Raw genomic sequence first — 22,810 nt, 5'->3', positions numbered from 1 at the left:
CGGTCCGCGAGTTCGAGCCCCGCGTCGGGCTCTGGGCTGACAGCTCAGAGCCTGGAGCTTGCTTCCGATTCTATGTCTCCCTCTCTCTCTGACCCTCCCCCGTTCATGCTGTGTCTCTCTCTGTCTCAAAAATAAAAAATAAAACGTTAAAAAAAAATTTTTTTTAATTTTTTTTAATGTTTATTTTTGAGAGAGAGAGCACAGTGCCACCCAGACGCCCTGAAACATCCCTTTTTAATGACTGCATTATATTTTGTCACATGTATTGATCACAATATTCCCAACCAGTGCCTTAGCTTGGGAAATACCATTATTTTGGAAAGGGAGAAAAGAATAAAGTGTCACTCATAATCCTATGACCCTAATGCAACTAGAGTCAACCTAGAATCAGCCTTCAAGTGTCTTCCATATGCACATTAAATAAGTACAAGATGGATTACAGTTCACATCAGGAATAAAAACATCCTTGAGTACTTACCTAAGGAGTGTGCTAAGTACAATTCTAGGTGCCTGAGTTTGCAGTTTAGCAAAGAGCTAGCAGTTTAGCAGTGAGCTAGAGTTTAGCAGTGAGCTAAACAAAAGTCCCAAATAAAGCTGACACAAATCGCGATGCCTTATTCGGAGCAAAGTATGTGATTAGGAATTAACATGCTTAACATTTTGAGGGATGCCCCCTTTATGCTAGGCAGTGTGCTAAATATTTAATGTACCCATTAGGTCCTCTGGTACTCACAACAATCTTGTGAAGTAGGTATTATCTCATTTTATAAATGAGGAGATGAGGTGAAGAGAGGTTGTGTCAAGAGTCCAGGTCACCTACTTGGTAGAGGCTCAAACTGAGTTCAGTTGGAAACTTTGCTCAGCTGTTTTGCTAGTTCTAAGAGCTATATTTTGTGAAATACATTAAAAATCAGAGCAAACCCAGAGGACAGTATCCAAGTTAGAGAAGGGTCTGAAAACCACTTTTTATAAGGATTGGCTGAAAAACTTGGCACTCTTTACTGGGGAGAACAAAACAAACGAAGTGTAACCTAATGGCCACCTTCATATATGGCACAGCAATCAAATGGATGAAAAATTGTACTTATCCTATCTCTAAAATGCAGAACTGGAACTAAAAAGTAATTTAAAAAGGGCAGATATTAACTCGAAGAATAATTTTTTTAGCATTGGAACTATTGATGATGGAATGTGTTTTCCTGCGAGATGGTAGGTTTTCAGCTACTGGCAGCATTTGAGCCAAGCTCGTGATAATTGCCAACAGTGGGAATAAAGAAATTTAAGAAGATAAGTGCCAAGGTCTTCATTTGGTTCCAGAAAAAAATAACTTTGGGGTTGTTGGAGATGTAACTAAACAGGAGCATCTGTCAAAAAGCTTTAAGGAATTTAGTGACGCTGAGTATAAGGCTGTGTGATATGGCTGCCAAAGTAAGCACTGTGATCTTGGTAAAATGTCCTTGGATAGTATCTCGGACTTATGCTAAGAGTGGTGGTCCCATTGTGCTCTGTGCTCTTCTAATGCCTGGAACATTGTGTTTCCCCACAGGCACCATGCATTAAATGGTGGACATAATCTAACAGTAGCTTGTCCTTCTTCGGTAGTTAGGAAATCCAAACTAGGGGACATAAATGGAACCCTCCAGGAAGAGAAGAGAGTTGTCCCTTGGACCCCCACCTCATATAACCCATGGGAAGCAGCATATAAATCAAGAAGTAGAGTCAGGGCTAGAAAGTTTGGACTGAAATTCACAATGATGATCAGAGAAACAAGCAAGGAAGTTCTAAAAGTTGATAACTAGAGGAACAGATGTATGAGTTAGCTGGGACTCAGTTCTGAACTCGGCCAGTGAGCTTTATCTGCACTCAGAGTATTATCATTGAACTGACTACACAGCAATGTCTTTTTTTTCTCTATGATCTTAAAGATACTAAATTTCCTCAAATAATTGGATGTGATAGAAGGAATAATCTATTCTCCACAGATTAAAATGACAAGTCCAAGGCCAATGTATGAAAACCATGAGGAGATAGATTTTAATTTTGTGTAAAGAAGAGTCTTTTAAAAGTTTTCTTCCTTCAAAAATAAACATTAAAAAATTTTTTAAAAAGAACAAAAATAAATAAACATTAAAAAAAATTAAAAAGGTTTTCCTCCTTTTCTGTTTTCTGTTCTCTCTTCCCAGAATTTCACTGAGACATTAGACATCTTCAACTTGAATCTCAATTTTTCTAATCTTTTTTCTCCATTTTTTATTTCTTTTTCCTCCTGTGCTTTCTGGAAGAGCTCTTAGTTTTTTTTATTGTTTTATCAATTTGACTTGTTTTGTCTATATCAAATTTTTAGTTTCAACACCTTTTTTGTCTCTGAACATTCCTTTTTATAGCATATTTGTTCACAATGTATAGAATATCTGTTCTCTTTGAGGATTTTCTATTTTTGAAATTTTTTTCTTGCTATATCATCCTGATGCCCTCAGTTGATTTTTCCCCCACTACTTCTTTGTTTAGGTCTGTTTCGTATTAGAGGCCTTCTAACAAATATCTATTAAATTTTGGTTTGCCATTCCTGTTTTAAATAAGTGAAAGGAATAAAAGCTAATTGGAACCTCAGTGGACATGGGAAGAGCTTACAAACAGACTGGGCTGGGCCATGTCACTGAGATGCCCACCTGTTCAGTGTCTGCTAGACATTTCTCTTGGACTGACCAGCTTCCCTGGAGACAACACTTCGCATTTCCTGCCCGAGGGATACTCATTTGGTTGCAGCATTCTGATTATAGAGCAGGGGATAAGGGCTTTGGGTCTCACTATTTAGTTTCTAGATTTCCGTTGAATCCTACCTATAGTATTTTGTCCTCAGACATGACTGGTGTCCTAGAATCCTCTGGGTCGTCCTTGATTGAGAGTAATCTCCATCCTTCTTCCAGGGTGGGAAAAAGATCTTGTGGTCATGCTGCTGCCTCACATTCTTCCAGTCAATCCTCTGTCAGTTCAGTTTTTAGAGTTCTCGGTTGCTTCCAATTCCTGAGAATTTGGGGGGGATCCCTGGAGTGATTCAGCTTGCCTCCTCCTCCTCTAGGCTTATATTTGAGCATCAGTAGCCTACTAAGTCACCTTACCATTCTGTTTTTGTTAATGTTTATTTATTGATTTTGAGACAGAGAGAGAGAGAGAGAGGGAGAAAGAGAGAGACGGAGAGAGAGAACAAGCAGGAGAGGGGCAGAGAGAGAGAGAGAGAGAGAGAGAATCTCAAGCAGCCTCCAAGCTGTCAGTGCAGAGCCTGACACGGGGGTGAACTCACAAACCGTGAGATCGTGACATGAGCTGAGATCAAGAGTTGGTCACTTAACTGACTGAGCCACCTAGATGCCCCATCATCTTACCATTCTTGGACCTATTTTCCAGCTTTGAGAATTTTGTGCTACTATATTCAAGCTTGATTTCTTTGTCCTTGTAGGGCTTTGACTTTTTTTTTTTAAGAAGTACTTCAGTGTTATTTAAAGAGAAAAAAAATGTCAACACCTGTACGCAGTGTACCAGGTTTGACTTGGAAGAACTTCTTAATGGAAATATCCAATGATATTCTAGGTTATCACAGAAGGCAGGTCATAGAGGATTTCAAACACCAGCGAGCATTCCTAAGTCAGATGGGAGATGAGGCCAGCTAAAATATGTAATAAACTGCTTTTCAACATCTGCTTTTGCCTTTTTTCTCAAAGCTATAAAAAATTCTGGATTTTTAGCTGAGCAAATGATTATCCACAATAACGTCAGCATTTCTCAGCTTCCCCTGTAGTAATGTATGACCACATGAATAAGTTCTTACCAAGGGGCTACAAGCAGAAGTGAAATGTAAAACTTTCTGGTCATGCTGTTGAAAGAAAGAGATGTGCCCCTTTCCCTCTTACACTTCCTGTGAGCTGAAATGTGGAAGGAGGGGGAGCTATCTTACACTATATAAATTAGACAAACAACAAGGGGTGGCAGATCAACAGAAAATAAGGAGCCTAATCTTTGACAACTTCATGGAGCAGCACCACTATACCAGCTTGGGCTTTTATGCGAAAGAAATGAATTTCTATTCTCTTTAGGCCATTTTTGTGTTGGGTGTCTGTTAAAGCATCTGAAACTATGAATATATATATATATATATATATATATATATATATATATATATATCTCCTAACCACCATGAACTTTAAAATTCCTTTCAACTCTAAGAATCTGTGAAAATATTAAGAAAATGTGGCAATCCCTTTTTTAATAACATAATGGAAAGTCAAGGTAGAAAAGGGTATGAGGCACTCACAGAACTTATATCTAAAAACTAAAAGGCGGCATTTGTTATATGTAATGTCTGTGCAACTTGCTATCCATCTTGACTTCATTAATGAATAAAATTTAATTTCACCTATTTCATGTCCAGAGTTAAAAATCCCATGTACAAATTCTGATGGCAGGGGGAGAGTTTGGATATTAATGAGAAAGTTTCATGATAAAAGGAAATGAAATATTCAAGCCCTCCAGGGAAGAGTTCTCTGATAAGAAAAAGAGTGATTACAGGGGCAATGACTTTTAAAGAACTCATGTTTTTAAAAGGCATGTGGTGATATGTATTGTTAATATGCCAGTTATCCTGGTGTTAGTGGTTTTATTTATTTATATATTTATTTTAATATAATTTATTGTCAAGTTAGCTAGCATACAGAGCATACAGTGTGTCCTTGGTTTCTGAGGTAGATTCCCATGATTCATCATTTACATACAACACCCAGTGCTCATCCCAACAAGTGCCCTCCTCAGTGCCCATCACCCATTTTCCTTTCTCCCCCACCCCCATCAACCCTCAGTTTGTTCTCTGTATTTAAGAGTCTCTCGGGGCACCTGGGTGGCTTGGTCGGTTAAGCGTCTGACTTCGGCCCAGGTCATGATCTCGCGGTCTGTGAGTTTGAGCCCCACGTCAGGCTCTGTGCTGACAGCTCAGAGCCTGGACTCCGTTTCAGATTCTGTGTCTCCTTCTCTCTCTCTCTGCCCTTCCCCTGTTCACGCTCTGTCTCTCTCTGTCTCAAAAATAAATAAACGTTGAAAAAAATAAAAAAAAAAAAAAAGAGTCTCTCATGGTTTGCCTTCCTCTCTGTAACTACTTTTTTTCCTTCCCCTCCCCCATGGTCTTCTGTTAAGTTTCTCAAATTCCACACATGAGTGAAATCATATGATATCTGTCTTTCTCTGACTGATTTATTTCACTTAGCATAATACCCTCCAGTTCCATCCACGTTGTTGCAAATGGCAAGATTTCATTCTTTTTCATTGCTGACTAGTATCCCATTGTATACATAAACCACATCTTCTTTATCCATTCATCAGTTGACTGACATTTGGGCTCTTTCCATACTTTGGCTATTGTCGATAATGCTGCAATAAACATTGGGGTACCTGTGCCCCTATGAATCAACACTCCTATATCCTTTGGATAAATTCCTAGTAGTGCTATTGCTGGGTCGTAGGGTAGTTCTACTTTTAATTTTTTGAGGAACCTCCACATTGTTTTCCAGAGTGGCTGCAGTTATTGGCACCTAGTGCAAATAACTTGGGCCACTGTATGAAACTGACCTGTGTTTGAAAAACAATTCTACCCTGCTAGGACTGTGAATGTAGATTACATAAATTCTGTGTGCTATAGCTATCCCAGCTATAAAATAGAAACAATAATACATCCCATGAAGGCATGCTGGAGAAATTAAATGAAATGAGTCTGGGGAGTATCTACCAGGTGCCCGATAGTCTTCCAATACTCAATAGTTGTTTTCTTCAACTTCATCTTTATGCAAATTTGTAATAACTTCATCACAAAAATGTGAATTTTAACCATACAACTAATATTTAGTTAGTATTTCTAGGTGGATTTCATGAACAAAAGAATTAGCTCATCTATTTTTTTCTTCATTCAGAAAAAAAAAAAAAGCACCTAGGGGATGACTCACAATCTACTGAGAGCCACACGCTTTTTAATGTAATAATATTTCTAATTCTTCCCCTTTGTCCTGAGTGCTAAGTAGCATGTTTTCATTTGGTTACCTGCCCAATTCGTCAATTTGCTCTTTCTTCTGATCAAACATCCCAGTTTTGCTCACATATCCATCCTTCTTTTGAATAGTCACATGCTGCATGAAAATTGATTCCACCCCCAACTTCAGAGGTAGACTAGGTGGTTCAAGGTACTTCCTATCTGCTTTGTCAGTTCACACGCAGACACATAACCCAATTTGAGCCGGTGAGACACGACAAGTTTGCCGACGTCTTCTGGGAAAGATTTTCTTCACTCAACATTTATGGAAGCAGTGCTCTTTCTCTCTCTCACATATCTCTCGACATTCCTGTTCAAGGCTGTGGGGCTGCAGCAACCTTATTGTTACTTGCTCCATGATGCCGCCAACACACAGAAGAAAGTCATCTCTTGAAACCTGTCCTATTTCTGATTTTTGGTTATCTGAGACAACTAATTTCCTTGTTATCTAAGCTTGTTATTTTGAGGTCGGTTTTCTATTAGAGCAGCATATCTGATCCCTTGTCAAAACATTATAGGTATCTGCAGTGAGCCCATCCAATTCCAACTGTCAAGAATAATGACTTTGGTATTCCCCATTTCAGCTCTTCTGACACAGCTTTGTATTGTTTATATATTCTTTCTATGAGGTTTGTGTTTTCACCTTGAATAGAAAATTTTGGGGGCCACCTGGCTTCTCAATGTAAAGCTAAATCAGATTTAAAAACCTCTATTTATTTATTTTTTTTTAATTTTTTTTCAACGTTTTTTATTTATTTTTGGGACAGAGAGAGACAGAGCATGAACGGGGGAGGGGCAGAGAGAGAGGGAGACACAGAATCGGAAACAGGCTCCAGGCTCCGAGCCATCAGCCCAGAGCCTGACGCAGGGCTCGAGCTCACGGACTGCGAGATCGTGACCTGGCTGAAGTCGGACGCTTAACCGACTGCACCACCCAGGAGCCCCTAAAAACCTCTATTTAAAAAAATAATAATAAATGGGACACCTGGGTGGCTCAGTCAGTTAAGTGTCCAGCTTCAGCTCAGGTCTTGATCTCGCGGTTCATGAGTTCGAGCCCTGCGTCAGGTTCTGTGCTGACAGCTCTGAGCCTGGAGCCTGCTTCGGATTCTGTGTCTCCCTCTCTCTCTGCCTCTACCCCACTTGTGCTCTGTCTCTCTCTCAAAAATAAATAAGCATTAAAAAAAAATTTTAATCAATAAATAAAAAAATTAAAACCTTTCTTTTTTTTTCATTTCCCTGAGGAAACACAGAAAGTTCTGGAAATATATTTTCCCTACATTTTCATGAACAATTTGTGCCACTTACTTGATTTGACTTCAGGCCAATCAGCTTGTTCTATTCTGTGGTCTTCATACTTTATGTCCAAATATGCAAATATATATCGAATAATTTCCGCTCTCCCCCTCATATTAAAATAAGTGAGTTTGTAGTTTGACATGGTGGGATTCTGGAAAAAGAAAATTTGAAGATTATTTTAGCAGCCTCTAGGGATGTTTTGATATTTTTCTTTGGGGATTTTTTCAAAACTTTATGGCATCTTTTGAAATAGTTGTAGATATTAGAGAATATTTCAAAACCTGAATTATAAATCACTATCCTAATAACATATGGGAAAGACTTGTTAGAAGATCATGACAGCCTCTTTAAGAATTAGCTGGAACATTCCAGTGAAATAATCAAACTCAAATTTTACTTACAAAAAAAATTCAGTGTGAGAGGGTATCTATACACCAACCTTCAGAGGACAGAGTCTGAAACTTTCCATTTTTTCCATTTCAAGCTGTTTTTTTCCTGCCTTTACTCACTTGTAATTTGACATATGGCTTTTGTTTACTTTGGTGACACAGCTGAGTTTGTGAAGAACGCTGGATAAGGATTTCACGAACAGGGTACATGCAAGGGGAATGTGAGCCAGCCTTGCCAACCTGAGCTGGCCATCGCATCCTTTCTCTCGCCCATGGCATTTCCCTCTAGGAATCAAAGGCTTAGGGAAACACTGCTCTCTTTTCTCTTTTACTGCACGCATGCTGCTGGGTTTTATTGGGATGCTAGCACCCCGCAAACAGAACCCACCTTGGCGACCTTTGTTGGGAGGGGGCAACGGGAGGCATATTTCTCTGTACCTTCCGTAGAGGAGCAAGGGAGAAAGAAAGCAACTCTCTTACATTTCATAAAGTTTGTTTGCTAATACTGGCTACATTGGTTAGATGTAGGTCGTTATAATTTCATGAGTTTTCTGTGATTTGTATCATCTCATTTCCATTGTTTATAAACGATTAATGATTTCAAACACTAATGGTAGAATGTCTTGTAATTTTTTAATGATCAGGTAACCTAGAAAGAAACATTTTCATTTGAAATTCAGCTCTTGCACTAAGTTGCTGCGTATCTTTGGACTAGTCAACAAAATCTCTCTGAATTTCAAAGTCCATTTTTTGGAAGTAGAGATACTAATATGGAGTTGGAGATGTACTGAGGTAGTACAGGTAAAGCATTTCACACAATGCCAGACGCTTAATAATTATTAGCTATTGACGATAATAACTCTGTGTTAATTCTATAGTCAAAAATAACCACTGTGAATACAGTACACTAAAAACAAATAATGTTCATAGTAATTACATGAATAGAAGTCATAAAGAATAATTATTTTTTAACTTTTTATTTTTGAAAGAGAGAGCATGAGTGGGGGAGGGGCAGAGGAGGACAAAAGATCCGAAAGTGATCTCTGTGCTGACAGCAGTGAGCCCCATGGGGAGCCTGAACTCACGAACCCGTCAGATGGTGATCTGAGCCAAAGTCACACACTCAACCAACTGAGTCACCTAGGTGCCCCAACAATTATTTATTTTAAGTGGTAAGTTTAAGTAGTTTATTTTCTGCTAGGGAAGTCTTTCAAGGATGTTAACGGAATAGTAAATAAAAAGAAAAGTTAGGCTGAAGTCTCAAAACAAAATTCTATCTGAAATCACATCACATAAACGGTCAAACACAAACCACAAAAATCTAGATTGCCAAGTTTATGCACTCACAGTATCCCCCTGTGGTGCAGATGACCACAAACAGCTGTCTGGTTGCCTATTGAGACCCCCTCAAGACCCAGGAAACAATGGTGACGGTAATTTCTGGTGAATCCATTTCTCTGGGCCTGGGTTTTCCCCGTCCAGGTATTGTGGGTGGAGGTGATGCTCCTTGCTAGAAACACAGTCACCCTGAACATTCCACATGCCATCCTACTCCTGTTGGCCAGTCCAGTCCGTGTCCAAGTGAAATGTGGCACATGCCTCGCATATCAGGTATGTGAGTTAAAAATTCACTGGAGTGAACTAATGAAAATTCCAAGGTACAGAGCCCCCAGTTCTTTGGGGGAGAAATATGCATACAAGGAGTTCAAATTTGGGGCAATAAGTTAAACTTAATGTTGAGCTTAGAAATAAATAGTGGGAAAAACATGAGAGTATAAAAATAGTAAAAAAGGTAAAGTAATAAGCTTCCTTCTGAAAAAAAAAAAGGAATAGTTTGTGTAATCACCATAAAGGGAACACTCTTTTTTTTTAAGTTTATTTGTTTATTTTCAGAGACAGAGACAGTGGGGGAGGGGCACAGAGAGAGGGTGACACAGAATCCCAAGCAGGTTTCGTGCCGTCAGCACAGAGCTCAATGTGGGGCTTGATCTCATGACCTGGGGATCAATACCTGAACCTAAGTAAAGAGTCAGTCACTCAACTGACGGACCCACCCAGGCGTCCCAAGGAAACATTCTTATCTAGGAAATAAAAAGCATAATTGTTACAACTCCTTGATCTAACAGTTCTAAATCTCAAAAGAACAAAAAGAGTCTTCAGAGTGGAAAAAATGTCATTCTTGGTTACAGTTTTTATTTGAAGAACATTGTATACAACTTTTTTTTATTGATTTTTGCTGTCATGGGTCAGTGTTTCCTCAGCAACAAAGAAATTATGTGTATTTTCCTTATAAGCATTATATGAATATGTAGATTCATATACATCCATTATGATCAATGTTAAAAAAAATAAACATGACTTTTTCTCATTTGGTCAAACGCTACATAAATATCAGTGTCCACCTCCTAATTCTGCATGAAAACAAAGGCACTTGTTATTGTTCATTTGCAAAAATGTGCCATTTTATATTGTATTTCACTCAAGTAAAGAAGACATTTAAAAAAGTCCTTAGTACAAGTTGGCAGCTATCTACAGTTCTCTGCAAATATATCTTTAAATCTAAGATTGGGCACAGGTCCATGAACAACTGACAAATGCTTATCTTTCAAGATAGAACATCCTTTCAACAGTTGTAACTCATTGATGAAGCTGTACTTACACAACACATTCCTGTAGTTAGTTGCATAATTATATTTTCTATTGAGTGAAAGTCTAGTTTTCTTGATTCTTACAGCTACAAAATTCCAAACTTGAAGACTTTTGTTTTTCAGGACATATGTGCACATTTTATAACATGAAAAATAAGTAAATGTAAATGCAATTGCAAACATCTATGAAGTTTAAAGATCCTTTCTATATTTCATAAAGTTTTTGCATAAAAACTAACCGAAGAAATTCCACGTAAATGTTTGTATGGTGAAAATAGACAAGGAAATTTACAATAGAAGCTAATGAGAACTATAGAGCATAGTGTCGGGAAGAGTTTTGTTCCTCGTACTGCACTCAGCAGTCTATTTCTGTTACAATAACCTCACTTTGTTAAAGCCTTTATTTCATAAGGATGATAAGCTAAAAGGATGAAGGTAAGATACATCCCGCTCCCACAATGGATGCAGTGAGGAATGCGCTTAAGGGTTGAGTAGGTCAGTGGCAACCCACTTAAGGGTTGAGTAGGTCAGTGTGGTTTGCAGGCACCGTGCTACTTAGTATCTAAATGGCCTTGGGGGAGTTACCTGTTCCTAGCTTTACTTTCCTCACCTGCCAAGTGGTAATGAAAATATTGTGTAGAAAGGACCAATACAATGCTTGGCACACGGTGTACATTCAGAAAGCAAAGCAGGAAGGATGAAAAGGGAGGGCGGGAGAGAGGAAGACAGGGAAGGACAGTTCCCACCCTAGTTGAGGTTCAAGACCAGCTGTGTGTAATTTGATTGGACTCTGATCCTCAAAGCACATAAAAATAAAAGTAAGTTAAGGATAAAAAGAAAAATACAGTGTCAGGATTAAAAGCCAAGACAAACTTTGCCTGGATCAAAGCAAACAGACACCAAATACAGTAAGCAGGACCCTGAATTCTGAGAGAGGCAGTGACCACTGAGGAAGGTAGCTCCTTTGGCAAAAAGGAGAATAAAATCCCCCACACAGATGAGAGACTGTAGGGAAGCACTGCTTGAAACTAGGGCCTGGCAGGCTCTTACATACAATCTCTAAAAGGTCAAATTGTAAACCTCTAGTAAAAGTGAAAACAAGGAAAATATATGAAAAGTCACAAAAAATTAATATTATAAGCAAAAAGGGTCATAACAGCAGATGAAATAGATCATTAAAAATCATAAGCTAATGGGACACCTGAGTGGCTGAGTCGGTTAAGTGACCGACTTCAGCTCAGGTCATCATCTTACAGTCCGTGGGTTCGAGCCCTGCCAGGCTCTGTGCTGGAGCCTACTTCGGATTCTGTGTCTCCCTCTCTCTCTGTCCCCCGACCCCTGGCTCGAGCTCTGTCTCTCTCTCAAAAATAAAAATAAAAAAAATTTAAAAAAAAACAGTAAAAAAATCATAACATGACATGTAACACGACAACTGAACACTTAAATGGAAAGATTTTTGAGAAATATGTAAACTAACACAAGCAAATAAAAAAAACTGAAAGCCTGCATTTAACACTAACCAGTGAAGAAATTGCTTGATAATTAATTACCCATTGGTAATTATCCATTATGTAATGAATGGAATTAGTTACATTCATGAAAGACACCAGACCCAGAAAAAAACTTCTTTAACCTATTAGAGTCTCTTTTTACAAAACAAAAACAAAAACAAAAAAACAAAAAACAAAACTTAGAGCAAACATACATAATGGGAAGCCAATAGAAGCATTTTCTTTAATGTCAGGAATAACGAGAGCCTCACTACTACTCTTACTGTTCAACATAGTCCCAGATGCCTAGCTACTCAGTAAGATAAGATAACAATAAACAACATATGTAAGGAATGGAAAGGCAGAGACAAAACTGTCCTTATTTGCAATCAAAGTTATTGTTTGTATTTAAAATTCAAGAGACTCTCTGGATAAACCTGAGCCTGAATTTCAAACAGAAATGCTAAGGACCAAAATAGCCAAGACAAATGAAAAGAGCAGAGGGAGAGGACTTGACCTACCAGACTGCAAGACTTACATAAAAAACAAAACAAAACAAAAAAAAACCCTTGCAATTAGGGTAATGTGATCTTTGTTCAGGACCAGACACACAGAGGTGCATAGAGCCTTTAACAGAATCTCAGATATATGACCAAGATGACATGACAGTGAGAACATAATGGGGCTAGACTGAAATGGTTCTGAGACAAAAGAAGAAAATATACAGAATTAGATCCCAATTTCACACAATACATAGAAAGAACACCGGATGGATTATACCCCTAAGTATGATTGGACTGGCCTAAGCAAATTCCAGTGTCATGCTGTTCCCTGTCAGTTTCATTTCTGAGCCTTTCCACTATCACTACACGTTAAGAATCCCATGTAGGAAGGGGCGCCTGGGTGGCTCAGTCAGTTGAGCATCTGACTTCCGCTCTGGTCATGATCTCACTGTTCGTGGGTTCAAGCTCCACATTGGGCTCTGTGCTGACAGCTCAGAGCTGTCAGCTTTGGACTGTGTCTCCCTCTCTCTTTCTGTCCCTCCCTCCCTCTGTCCCTGCTTTGGACTCGGTGTGTGTGTGTCTCTCTCTCTCTCTCTCTCTCTGTCCTTTCCCCACTCGTACTGTCTCTGTCTCTCAAAAAAGTGAATAAATGTTAAAAAATTAAAAAAAAAGAATCGTATGTAAGGAAAGCTGTATATATTTCCTGAAATGATACAGAAACAAGAAGGAAAAAGATAAGCTGATCATGCTTAAAGCTTTCCTTTATAACTGAAGCTAGCCACTGGTTTCCTTCCATTCTGAAGAGAGTTATTTAAAGTTACTGATTATCAGAAAAATAAAAAAACCACTTAGAGTTGTGTTTGAAAAACAAGATATGCTCAACGTCACTCCTCATCGGGGAAATACAAATCAAAACCACACTGAGATATCACCTCACGCCAGTCAGAGTGGCCAAAATGAACAAATCAGGAGACTATAGATGCTGGAGAGGATGTGGAGAAACGGGAACCCTCTTGCACTGTTGGTGGGAATGCAAACTGGTGCAGCCACTCTGGAAAACAGTGTGGAGGTTCCTCAAAAAATTAAAAATAGATCTACCCTATAACCCAGCAATAGCACTGCTAGGAATTTACCCAAGGGATACAGGAGTACTGATGCATAGGGGCACTTGTACCCCAATGTTTTTAGCAGCACTCTCAACAATAGCCAAATTATGGAAAAAGCCAAAATGTCCATCAACTGATGAATGGATAAAGAAATTGTGGTTTGTATACACAATGGAGTACTACGTGGCAATGAGAAAGAATGAAATATGGCCCTTTGTAGCAACGTGGATGGAACTGGAGAGTGTGATGCTAAGTGAAATAAGCCATACAGAGAAAGACAGATACCATATGTTTTCACTCTTATGTGGATCCTGAGAAACTTAACAGAAACCCATGGAGGAAGGGAAGGAAAAAAAAAAAAAAAGAGGTTAGAGTGGAGAGAGCCAAAGCAAAAGAGACTCTTAAAAACTGAGAACAAACTGAAGGTTGATGGGGGGTGGGAGGGAGGGGAGGGTGGGTGATGGGTATTGAGGAGGGCACCTTTTGGGATGAGCACTGGGTGTTGTATGGAAACCAATTTGGCAATAAATTTCATATATTGGAAAAAAAATTAAAAAATTAAAAAAAAAGAAAAATAAGATATACAGTTTCTCAAAGAACATATAAATGATGACTAATACATACCCTGGATAGAAATTTTCACATATGAACTCACACAGTTGTAGCCATTAAATTCAAAAGAAGATTTATCTTTTAATATACGCTAAACTTATTTAGAAAGTACACCTTTGATATGACAATAATAGTGTTTTTGAAAAGTTCTGCCTTGTGTACTTTCTTTCTTCCTCCTGGTTTATAGCTCTTTTTCCTTTTTTTCTTTCTTTTTTTTTAATGTTTACTGATTTATTTTGAGAGAGAGATAGAGAGGCAGAGAGAGAGGGAGAGAGAATCCCAAGCAGGCTCCGCAATGTTAGCACAGAGCCCAACACTGAACTCAGTCTCACAAACCGTGAGATCATGACCTGAACCAAAATGACGTGCCAGACACTTAACTGACTGAGCCACGCAGGTGCCCCTGTAGCTCTTTTTACTTTATGTAACACTGATACATTTCAGCTGATTAATAACCACAAGACACAGGCGCATTCAGTCCCAGAGGCAATTTTAATGCAGTCATTGATAAAATACAAACTGTAAAAAACCATTTCATTTTAACTAAGCTGATATCCTATTCTGTACATCGCTATAAGAGCCCAGTAAAACAGTATCAAAAATGCTAATGTCTGCGCCAGAAAGGAGATAACAATCCAAACTCAACTCTGGTAAAAGAGGCTAATATTCAATTACTAGGTTATGCACTTAAAAGATTTCAGCAGATAGTTGAAAAAAAGGAATTGAATTTTTGCAATAATTTCGATGGATAGAAAAACTTACAAATAAGGAATTAAGTATTAGCCATTTTACAATTCACTTCAAAACCTAAACACTATTTATTTTTATTTCACTCATAAAAGTGTTGGTCTACATGAGCTCTTACTCTTAAATAAAAGGAAAGTCAAGCATTCTTGAGAATAATGCAATAACCTACACATTTGAAGTATAAAAACACAAATTATTTGTGAATTTGCCAACAGTTCTTTGCTGTATCTCAACTTGACCAATGTTTAACCTGTACAAAATGTCCTGGCATAGAGTACATACAGTAACATTTGTACTCCCATTATATAGACTGCAGTGTTTTGAAATGGGAAAATTGGATTCAGAGAGCAATCACATGAGATGCTATTGTCTACATAAGAACTTCTTGCACATTATGACCTTAAATAACAGTACTGCATTACCTACTAACAGTTGGTGGTAGAGAATGTTGATTTCCTTCACTCACAGAGTCCCTGAGCATTTCTAGTTCAGTTCTGGAAAAGTTGTCAGGTTGGAGTTAAATTGTAGGACTACAGAGAAATATCAGCATTTTTGTTAACGAGTATAATATTGATTTCAGTCAAACCCTGAATGTTTAATTTCACATTGGCAGGCCAGGATTTCTATTTTCCCATCAAAGACCAATGAAATATCATTTTAAATGGCTGCCTCACATTAAAGCCAAGGCAAGAGGAATAATTGAAATATCCTTTGGGAGCTGTGAGCCCAAATTCTTAGCCTGGAGTAAATGCCTTAAATTATCTTTGAAACCAAATGATGATAGAATGTAATTCTTGGCAAAATATGAAGACATTTCAACAAAATGAGCCTTAAAGTGACAGAAAATATTACAAAGAAAATCCAAGAGAAAGAAAGAAGAAAGAAAGAAAGAAAGAAAGAAGAAAGAAAGAAAGGGAGAAAGAAAGAGAGAGAAAGGGAAAAGAAAGAAAGAAAGAAGAAAGAGAAAAGAAAGAGAGAAAGGGAGAAAGAAAGAAAGAAAAAGGGAGAAAGAGAGAGAAAGGGAGAAGAAAGAAAGAAAGAAAGAAAGAGAGAAAGGGAGAAAGAAAGAACTTCCGCTTCATACATTAAAAAACATCACTTGTACTGACTGTATTTTGTATGTTAAAGTCTACTTAAAGGATCTTTTAAAATCTTTTAAAATCTTTAAAAATCTCCAGTACCTATATTTCTCTTAGAAATTACTGTTTGATTTCTATTTGGCCACTAACATAGGGAGGATCTGAATGAGACCAGATCAGAGGAAGTGGCAAAGTGAAAAGAGGTCATCAGAAAGTTGCTCAGTCACACACAGAATACGACAGTAATAAAAATAAGCACTAAGATGAAGAGAGAACACTCTCATTTCATATCTTTATAGAGTTCAATCTTAACACTTACTTGTGCTATGTTTCCGTGGAGTCTCTAGTATCTTCTATGCCGTCATAAGTGACTGCATCTTGGGTTTATATGATGAGTAAGTCACAGTCACAAGCCAATGAGAGTCAAGACGACTTACTTCCACCCAAGTGTCTTCCTTCATTTCTCAGATGAAATATGCTCACCAAACAGTCCCGCCTGCAAAGACTTCTGGTTATTCTTGGCATTTGATAGGCTCTCTGTGTGTAAATAGTCTAATGTATTTGCATTCAATAGATAGAATCAAAGTTACAGGTGCTGACATGTGTCTATTGCTACATGCTCATTTATGTTTAAAGTTTTACACCGCAGGCTCCTGGAGAATGAGACAACTGGAATACAGGCAAGCCTTCTTTTCAGATACACAAGTGGCTTGCTTCCTCAATTCATTCGGTCTCCTTGGGGAGCCCTTGGCCGACCACATCCTCACCAGAACCCTCCTCCAACAGTCTTGTCCTTTACCTGCTGTGTGTTTCTTCATTACCATGTCTGACAATAGAGTGTATTTTCTTGGTTTGTTTTCACCCTCCTCCAGCAGAAGGTAAGCTCCATAAGAGCAGGTGCCTCGTTGTTCAGTTTACTGTTATGCCCTCATTGTGGAAAGAAATGCCAGGCACATCATAGGTACTAATATATCTTTGATGAGTGAATGATCCCAATTTATATTTCCCAACCATTCACATTTTTTACAGGGACTCTACATTTCTCATTACTGCGAGGATATTTCATTTACATTCCTTTTCTCAGAAGAGCCATAAAGCTGGAGTGGAAGATTCTAACACACCTTGTTGATAATCCTTATACAGATGAGTAACAAATGCCTAAATGTTCTAGAAATTTATTTTTTTTCCACTCCAATTCATTACAGCTATAATATTAGGACAGCTCAGTGAAAGGATCCAGTGAAATACCTGCCTGTGCATTATAGGGCCTGCAGATTGTCCATGAAACATATTAATGACAGGTTGGCTTGCAACTTCTAGAAAATAACACTGATAGGCAGCAATAGCAACCTGTCAAATATTTCCTATTTATTAGCACTTTAAACGTTGAATAATATGTTTACATCCATTTATTGTATACATTAGAAATGAAGAAAAATATAAATATTAAGTCTGCAGGAAGCTTAAGATACAAATCCAGCCCCTTATTCACCAAAGAGATCTATGTAAATCAAAATCAAGCGCAAAGGAAATAGGAGCTATACAAAATTAGCATATTGTATTTTTTATCTTTCACTGAGTTTTAACTTGCATTCAAAAAAACCTTTTTGTCCTCACCTCAATCACTTCTAATTCCCACTTTATAGGTGATGAAACACACATAGGGAAATTAGGTAAATTGTCTAGGAATTTCGGGTGGGACAAGCTAAGATCAAAGCTTACACCTTCTGATGATGCATTTAATATTTGCTTCCTACGTTATGGTTGGGTTTAAAAAAATCAAATATACAAGATATAGCACTTGCCTCATTTTCTATAACAATAGTCTGCTTTACAGCCCATTTTTCTTGGTTGTAGGAAAACAAAGCAACCAATCATCTCTCAGGGGAGGAGTGCCATTCAATTCTTGGTCATCCATCTACAGCAGCTGTCCTGGAGGCTGCCGCCATTCATGTGTGCATGGCCTTCCCACCAGCAGCTCTCTGCTGCTTCTGCAGTGTCCTCATTCTGCCACTCTCTTGCCCAAATGTGGCAGCCTGGCCACTTCGAATGCTTTCTCAAGTTCCAACTGTACATGCTCCAACACAGCCATTTCTTCAAAGTGGTCTTGCCACCTCCCTGGCAGCACAATATGGCCCCGGGGTCCCTCTGCTGTCTAGAACTACACATTTCCCCTCCTTTTGCTTCTCCCATCCCTGGCCCAGGTGGGTATTCTTTAACTCTTCTCATCCACGACCAGCCTTGGGATTTTGCACAGGTTATTAACCTCTCTGTGCTTCAGTTCCTCCATCTTTAGATGGGCATTTATTCTACAATAAATATTAGTGAGTACCTAATCTTTGCCAGGTACTATTCTGGATAGTAGAGGTTAAGCAGTAAATAAAAACAGAGAAAAATCCTTGCCCTCATGGAGCATTCTTAACAATATTAGTAACAACAACCTTATAAGGTTCTGAGAGCATTCAATGAGTGCATCCAGTGAATGCATGGAGGTCCATGAGTATTAGTGATGGTTAATGCAGTCAGCAATCCATCCAAAGGGGATCCATCCATCGTGTCCCTTCACCAGTCCATGCTGAAACATCCTTGCCCTTTGTAGTTAGACCTTGGAGCTAAAAGCCAGAAAGAGGAGCAGTTGCCAACTTTTACTTTTTACCCTGCTTCATCCTCTCTTGAGGAGATGAACTCAGAGTCAGCTATCTGCTTGAGTGTGGGGATGGTAAAGGAGGAAATGCAGGGTGAATACCCTTCATAGATTACCTCAATTCTCTCCTAGCTAGTGCCATTTTCTACATGCTCCGTGCCCCTCATGAACACCCTGTGCATCGGATTGGACCAAGTGAGAAATAAGTATAAATAAATGTGACCATCTGTATGATAATGTCTCCATAAGCATTTGAAGGACTATTATAACTTAATTGAATATACTTTCATTTTCTCTGGCAGCTCCAGAATCGGAGCACGCTTACTTCTTAGCAAGTTCCTAACTGCTATTGACTCAGAGTCCAAATTTGTTCTTGTTTTTCTTATTTTCCAACCTATGTAGTAATGCAATCATACAAGGTGCTGATGAAGACTTCCAGCTTGGAGTCCTGACTGCTTACCTAAAATTGGAACCTCAACCCTACCACTTTGAGCTCTGGAAATTCAGGCAGAACTCTACCCTCCATTGGCATCAGTTTCCTCATCTGTAAAATGGTAAAATAATGGAAAAATAAATATAAAATAAATATGGCATATAACATAAAAGTAGCCCACATATTAGTTCCTCTTCATTTATTTATTTTTTTTATTTCGGTAAAGGGGAAGTGTTCAAACAAACCCATTTCTACTTTTCCAGCTTCTCTGTTGATGGAGAAAGAAGGAAGTCTCTAGGAGAAGCCCACAGAGCTTCCTTTACCCAGCTTCCAGATTTCCTCTTCACCGTCAGTTATTTAAGCAACTAAAAACATCAGAAACTAAAACATTTAAACCTGGGATGGAGAAATAGGGAAATGAAGAATGTGTTTCTCTTTCTGCTTCTAACCTTTTGGGTAATTGAAATGTGCTTGTAAATCTTTAGTGTCTATGTTTTCCCAGAATTCAACAGGGATAACACTATGCTTCTTGCCTGACTTTTCAGATACTGTGAAGAATAATACAATAATTGTCTCCAAGATGGTGAGTAAATATTTTTCTGCCCAGCCTTTGGCTGAAAGAGGATTCCCAGAGGTAAGCAAATAATAGTCATACAATAGCTAATGTTTGTTAATTCCTTCCTGTGAGCAAGACTTTAAACAAAGTGCTTTAACATGTATTATGTCATTTAATGCCCCTAAAATAACATCACAAATGTCATGCTTATCCTTGAGTATGGTTATAACTGCTTGGGGCATGTCTAGATATAAAAAAGTGAAAAAGCATTTCTAGATATAAAATTCCTCAAATATTTTATTTTATTTTTTTTAATGTTTATTTATTTTTGAGACAGAGAGAGACAGAGCATGAACGGGGGAGGGTCAGAGAGAGGGAGACACAGAATCCGAAACAGGCTCCAGGCTCCGAGCTGTCAGCACAGAGCCCGACGCGGGGCTTGAACTCACGGACCGTGAGGTCATGACCTGAGCCGAAGTCGGCCGCTCAACCGACTGAGCCACCCAGGTGCCCCCCTCCTCAAATATTTTAATCTTATTCTTGAGTTTTCATGTTTAGTCTTCTGCCAGGAATGGTGAAAATAAGCATTACAATAGAGGAAGCTACCTTCAAGATTTTTCCAGAATGAATTACTGTCCCTATGTATCATTACAACATACCCTGTAAGGGAAAGGCATTCATTAAATCCACCTCTGCCTTGACCTTGTCCTGGTCCCCAAAAGCATCTTGTCTCGTCTTAGAATTCCTGTTCTCAGAAGATAAAAGAATTAGGGGCACCTGGGTGGCTCAGCTGGTTTAGTGTCCGACTTAATTTGGGCTCAGGTCGTGATCTCATGATTCACAAAATCGAGACTTGCGTCGGGCTCTGCTCTGACAGTACAGAGCCTGCTTGTGATTCTCTCTCTCTCTCTCTCTCTCTCTCAGAATAAATAAATAAATTTTTTAAAAAAGAAAAACAAAGAATTGGTCTGGTGGCTTCTGAAATCATTTCTGCTCTATTATTCAATAACATAATTTACCTCCTAAACACTTTTTTTTTTCTTACATGAAACCTAAGTCCAAAGGGACACAGAGTTCTTGGACTGAAAGTTACAGGGGCACAAACCATCTTTGTTCCCAAAATCAGCAACAAAAAAGGTACTAAGATCAGAAGAAGGTCACCTTCTCTGATAATCCCAGGTCACAGGATGGATTTACTATTTACAGGTACTAAAGTAATGCAGAGAGTAATTTAGAGAGAATTTCTTGGTAAGATTAAAACACTTTCCTCTTTCCAAGAGGCAGGCAAGCAAAATGTATTTATTAGAATAATTTGTATATTTGGATTTTTTACATATTTTGAAAAATATATTAATCTAGAGAGGTGTGTTTTCCTCATGAAATCTAGAAAAAGGAGATTGCAGTTTTTTTTAAGTTTCAATTTAAATTCCAGTTAACATACAGTGTAATTTTTTAAATTTAATTTAATTTTTTTTTAAATTTATACCCAATTTAGTTAGTATATAGTGCAACAATGATTTCAGGGGTAGATTCCTTAATGCCCCTTATCCATTTAGCCTAACCCTCCTCCCACAACCCCTCCAGTAACCCTCTGTTTGTTCTCCATATTTAAGAGTCTCTTATGTTTTGTCCCCCTCCCTGTTTTTATATTATTTTTGCTTCCCTTACCTTGTGTTTGTCTGTTCTGTGTTTTAAAGTCCTCATATGAGTGAAGTTATATGATATTTTTATTTCTCTGACTAATTTTGCTTAACATAACACCCTCTAATTCCATCCACGTAGTTGCAAATGGCAAGATTTCATTCTGTTTGATCGCCGAGTAATACTCCATTTTATATATATATACCACATCTTCTTTATCCATCCATCCATCAATGGACATTTGGGCTCTTTCCATACTTTGGCTATTGTTGATAGTGTTGCTATAAACATTGGGGTGTGTGTGCTCCTTTGAAACAGTATACCTGTATCCCTTGGATAAATACCTAGTAGTGCAATTGCTGGGTCATAGGGTAGTTCTATTTTTAATTTTTTTGAGGAACCTTGATACTGTTTTCCAGAGTGGTTCTACCAGTTTGCATTCCCACAGGCAATGCAAAAGAGATCCTCTCTCTCTGCATCCTCGCCAACATCTGTTGTTGCCTGAGTTGTTAATGTGAGCCATTCTGATAGGTATGAGGTGGTATCTCATTGTGGTTTTGATTCGTATTTCCCTGATGATGAGCAATGTTGAGCATTTTTTCATGGGTCGGTTGGCCATCTGGATATCTTCCTTGGAGAAGTGTCTATTCATGTCTTTTGCCCATTTTTTCACTGTGTTATTTGTTTTTTGGATGTTGAGTTTGATAAGTTCTTTATAGATTTTGGATACTAACCCTTTGTCTGATATGTCATTTGCAAATATCTTCTCTCATTCCGTTGGTTGCCTTTTAGTTTTGCTGATTGTTTCCTTTGCTGTGCAGAAGTTTTTATTTTGATGAGGTCCCAGTAGTTCATTTTTGCTTTTGTTTCCCTTGCCTCTGGAAACGTGTTGAGTAAGAAGTTGCTGCAGCCAAGATCAAAGAGGTTTTTGCCTGCTTTCTCCTTGAGGATTTTGATGGCTTCCTGTCTTAAATTTAGGTCTTTCATCCATTTTGAATTTATTTTTGTGTTGGGGTAAGAAAGTGGTCCAGGTTCATTCTTCTGCATGTCACTGTCCAGTTTTCCCAACACCATTTGCTGAAGAGACTGTCTTTATTACACTGGGTATTCTTTCCTGCATTGTCAAAGATTAGTTGGCCATGCGTTTGTGGGTCCATTTGTGGGTTCTCTATTCTGTTCCATTGATCTGAGTGTCTGTTCTTGTGCCAGTACCATACTGTCTTGATGATTACAGCTTTGTAATATGTCTTGAAGTCTGGGATTGTGATGCCTCCCACTTCGGTTTTCTTTTTCAAGATTGCTTTGGCTATTTGGGATCTTTTCTGGTTCCATACAAATTTTGGGATTGTTTGTTCTGGTGAAGAATGTTGGTGTTATTTTGATAGGGATTGCATTGAATATGTAGATTGCTTTGGATAATATTGACATTTTAACAATATTTGTTCTTCTGATCCAGAAGCATGGAATATTTTTCCATTTTTTTGTGTCTTCTTCAATTTTTTTCATAAGCTTTCTATAGTTTTCAACATATAGTGTAATATTAGTTTCAGGTGTACATATTAGAATAGTAGAATATTAGAATCAGGTGTAATATAATGA

The 22,810-nt window shown here is 38.2% G+C and overlaps 1 protein-coding gene across 2 annotated transcripts in view; it reads right to left on the bottom strand.

Annotated features, from left to right (window-relative positions):
- HPGDS (hematopoietic prostaglandin D synthase) overlaps positions 1 to 16,368 on the bottom strand; it is a 29,286-nt gene extending 12,918 nt beyond the window's left edge. For both annotated transcript variants that reach the window (XM_042935879.1, XM_042935880.1), the window contains exons 1-2: positions 16,257 to 16,368; positions 7,373 to 7,514 (exon numbers count right to left, since the gene is read on the bottom strand). In XM_042935879.1, coding sequence (XP_042791813.1) covers positions 7,373 to 7,505 — 133 coding nt within the window. In that variant the 5' untranslated portion in view covers positions 7,506 to 7,514; positions 16,257 to 16,368. The remainder of the gene's footprint in view (positions 1 to 7,372; positions 7,515 to 16,256) is intronic.
- Positions 16,369 to 22,810: the final 6,442 nt, after the last annotated feature.

Source organism: Panthera leo, chromosome B1 (assembly GCF_018350215.1).
Source record: "Panthera leo isolate Ple1 chromosome B1, P.leo_Ple1_pat1.1, whole genome shotgun sequence".
Lineage (NCBI taxonomy): Eukaryota > Metazoa > Chordata > Mammalia > Carnivora > Felidae > Panthera > Panthera leo.
The sequence above is the reverse complement of the archived record's forward strand: the minus strand, read 5'-3'. Positions and strand labels throughout refer to the sequence as shown.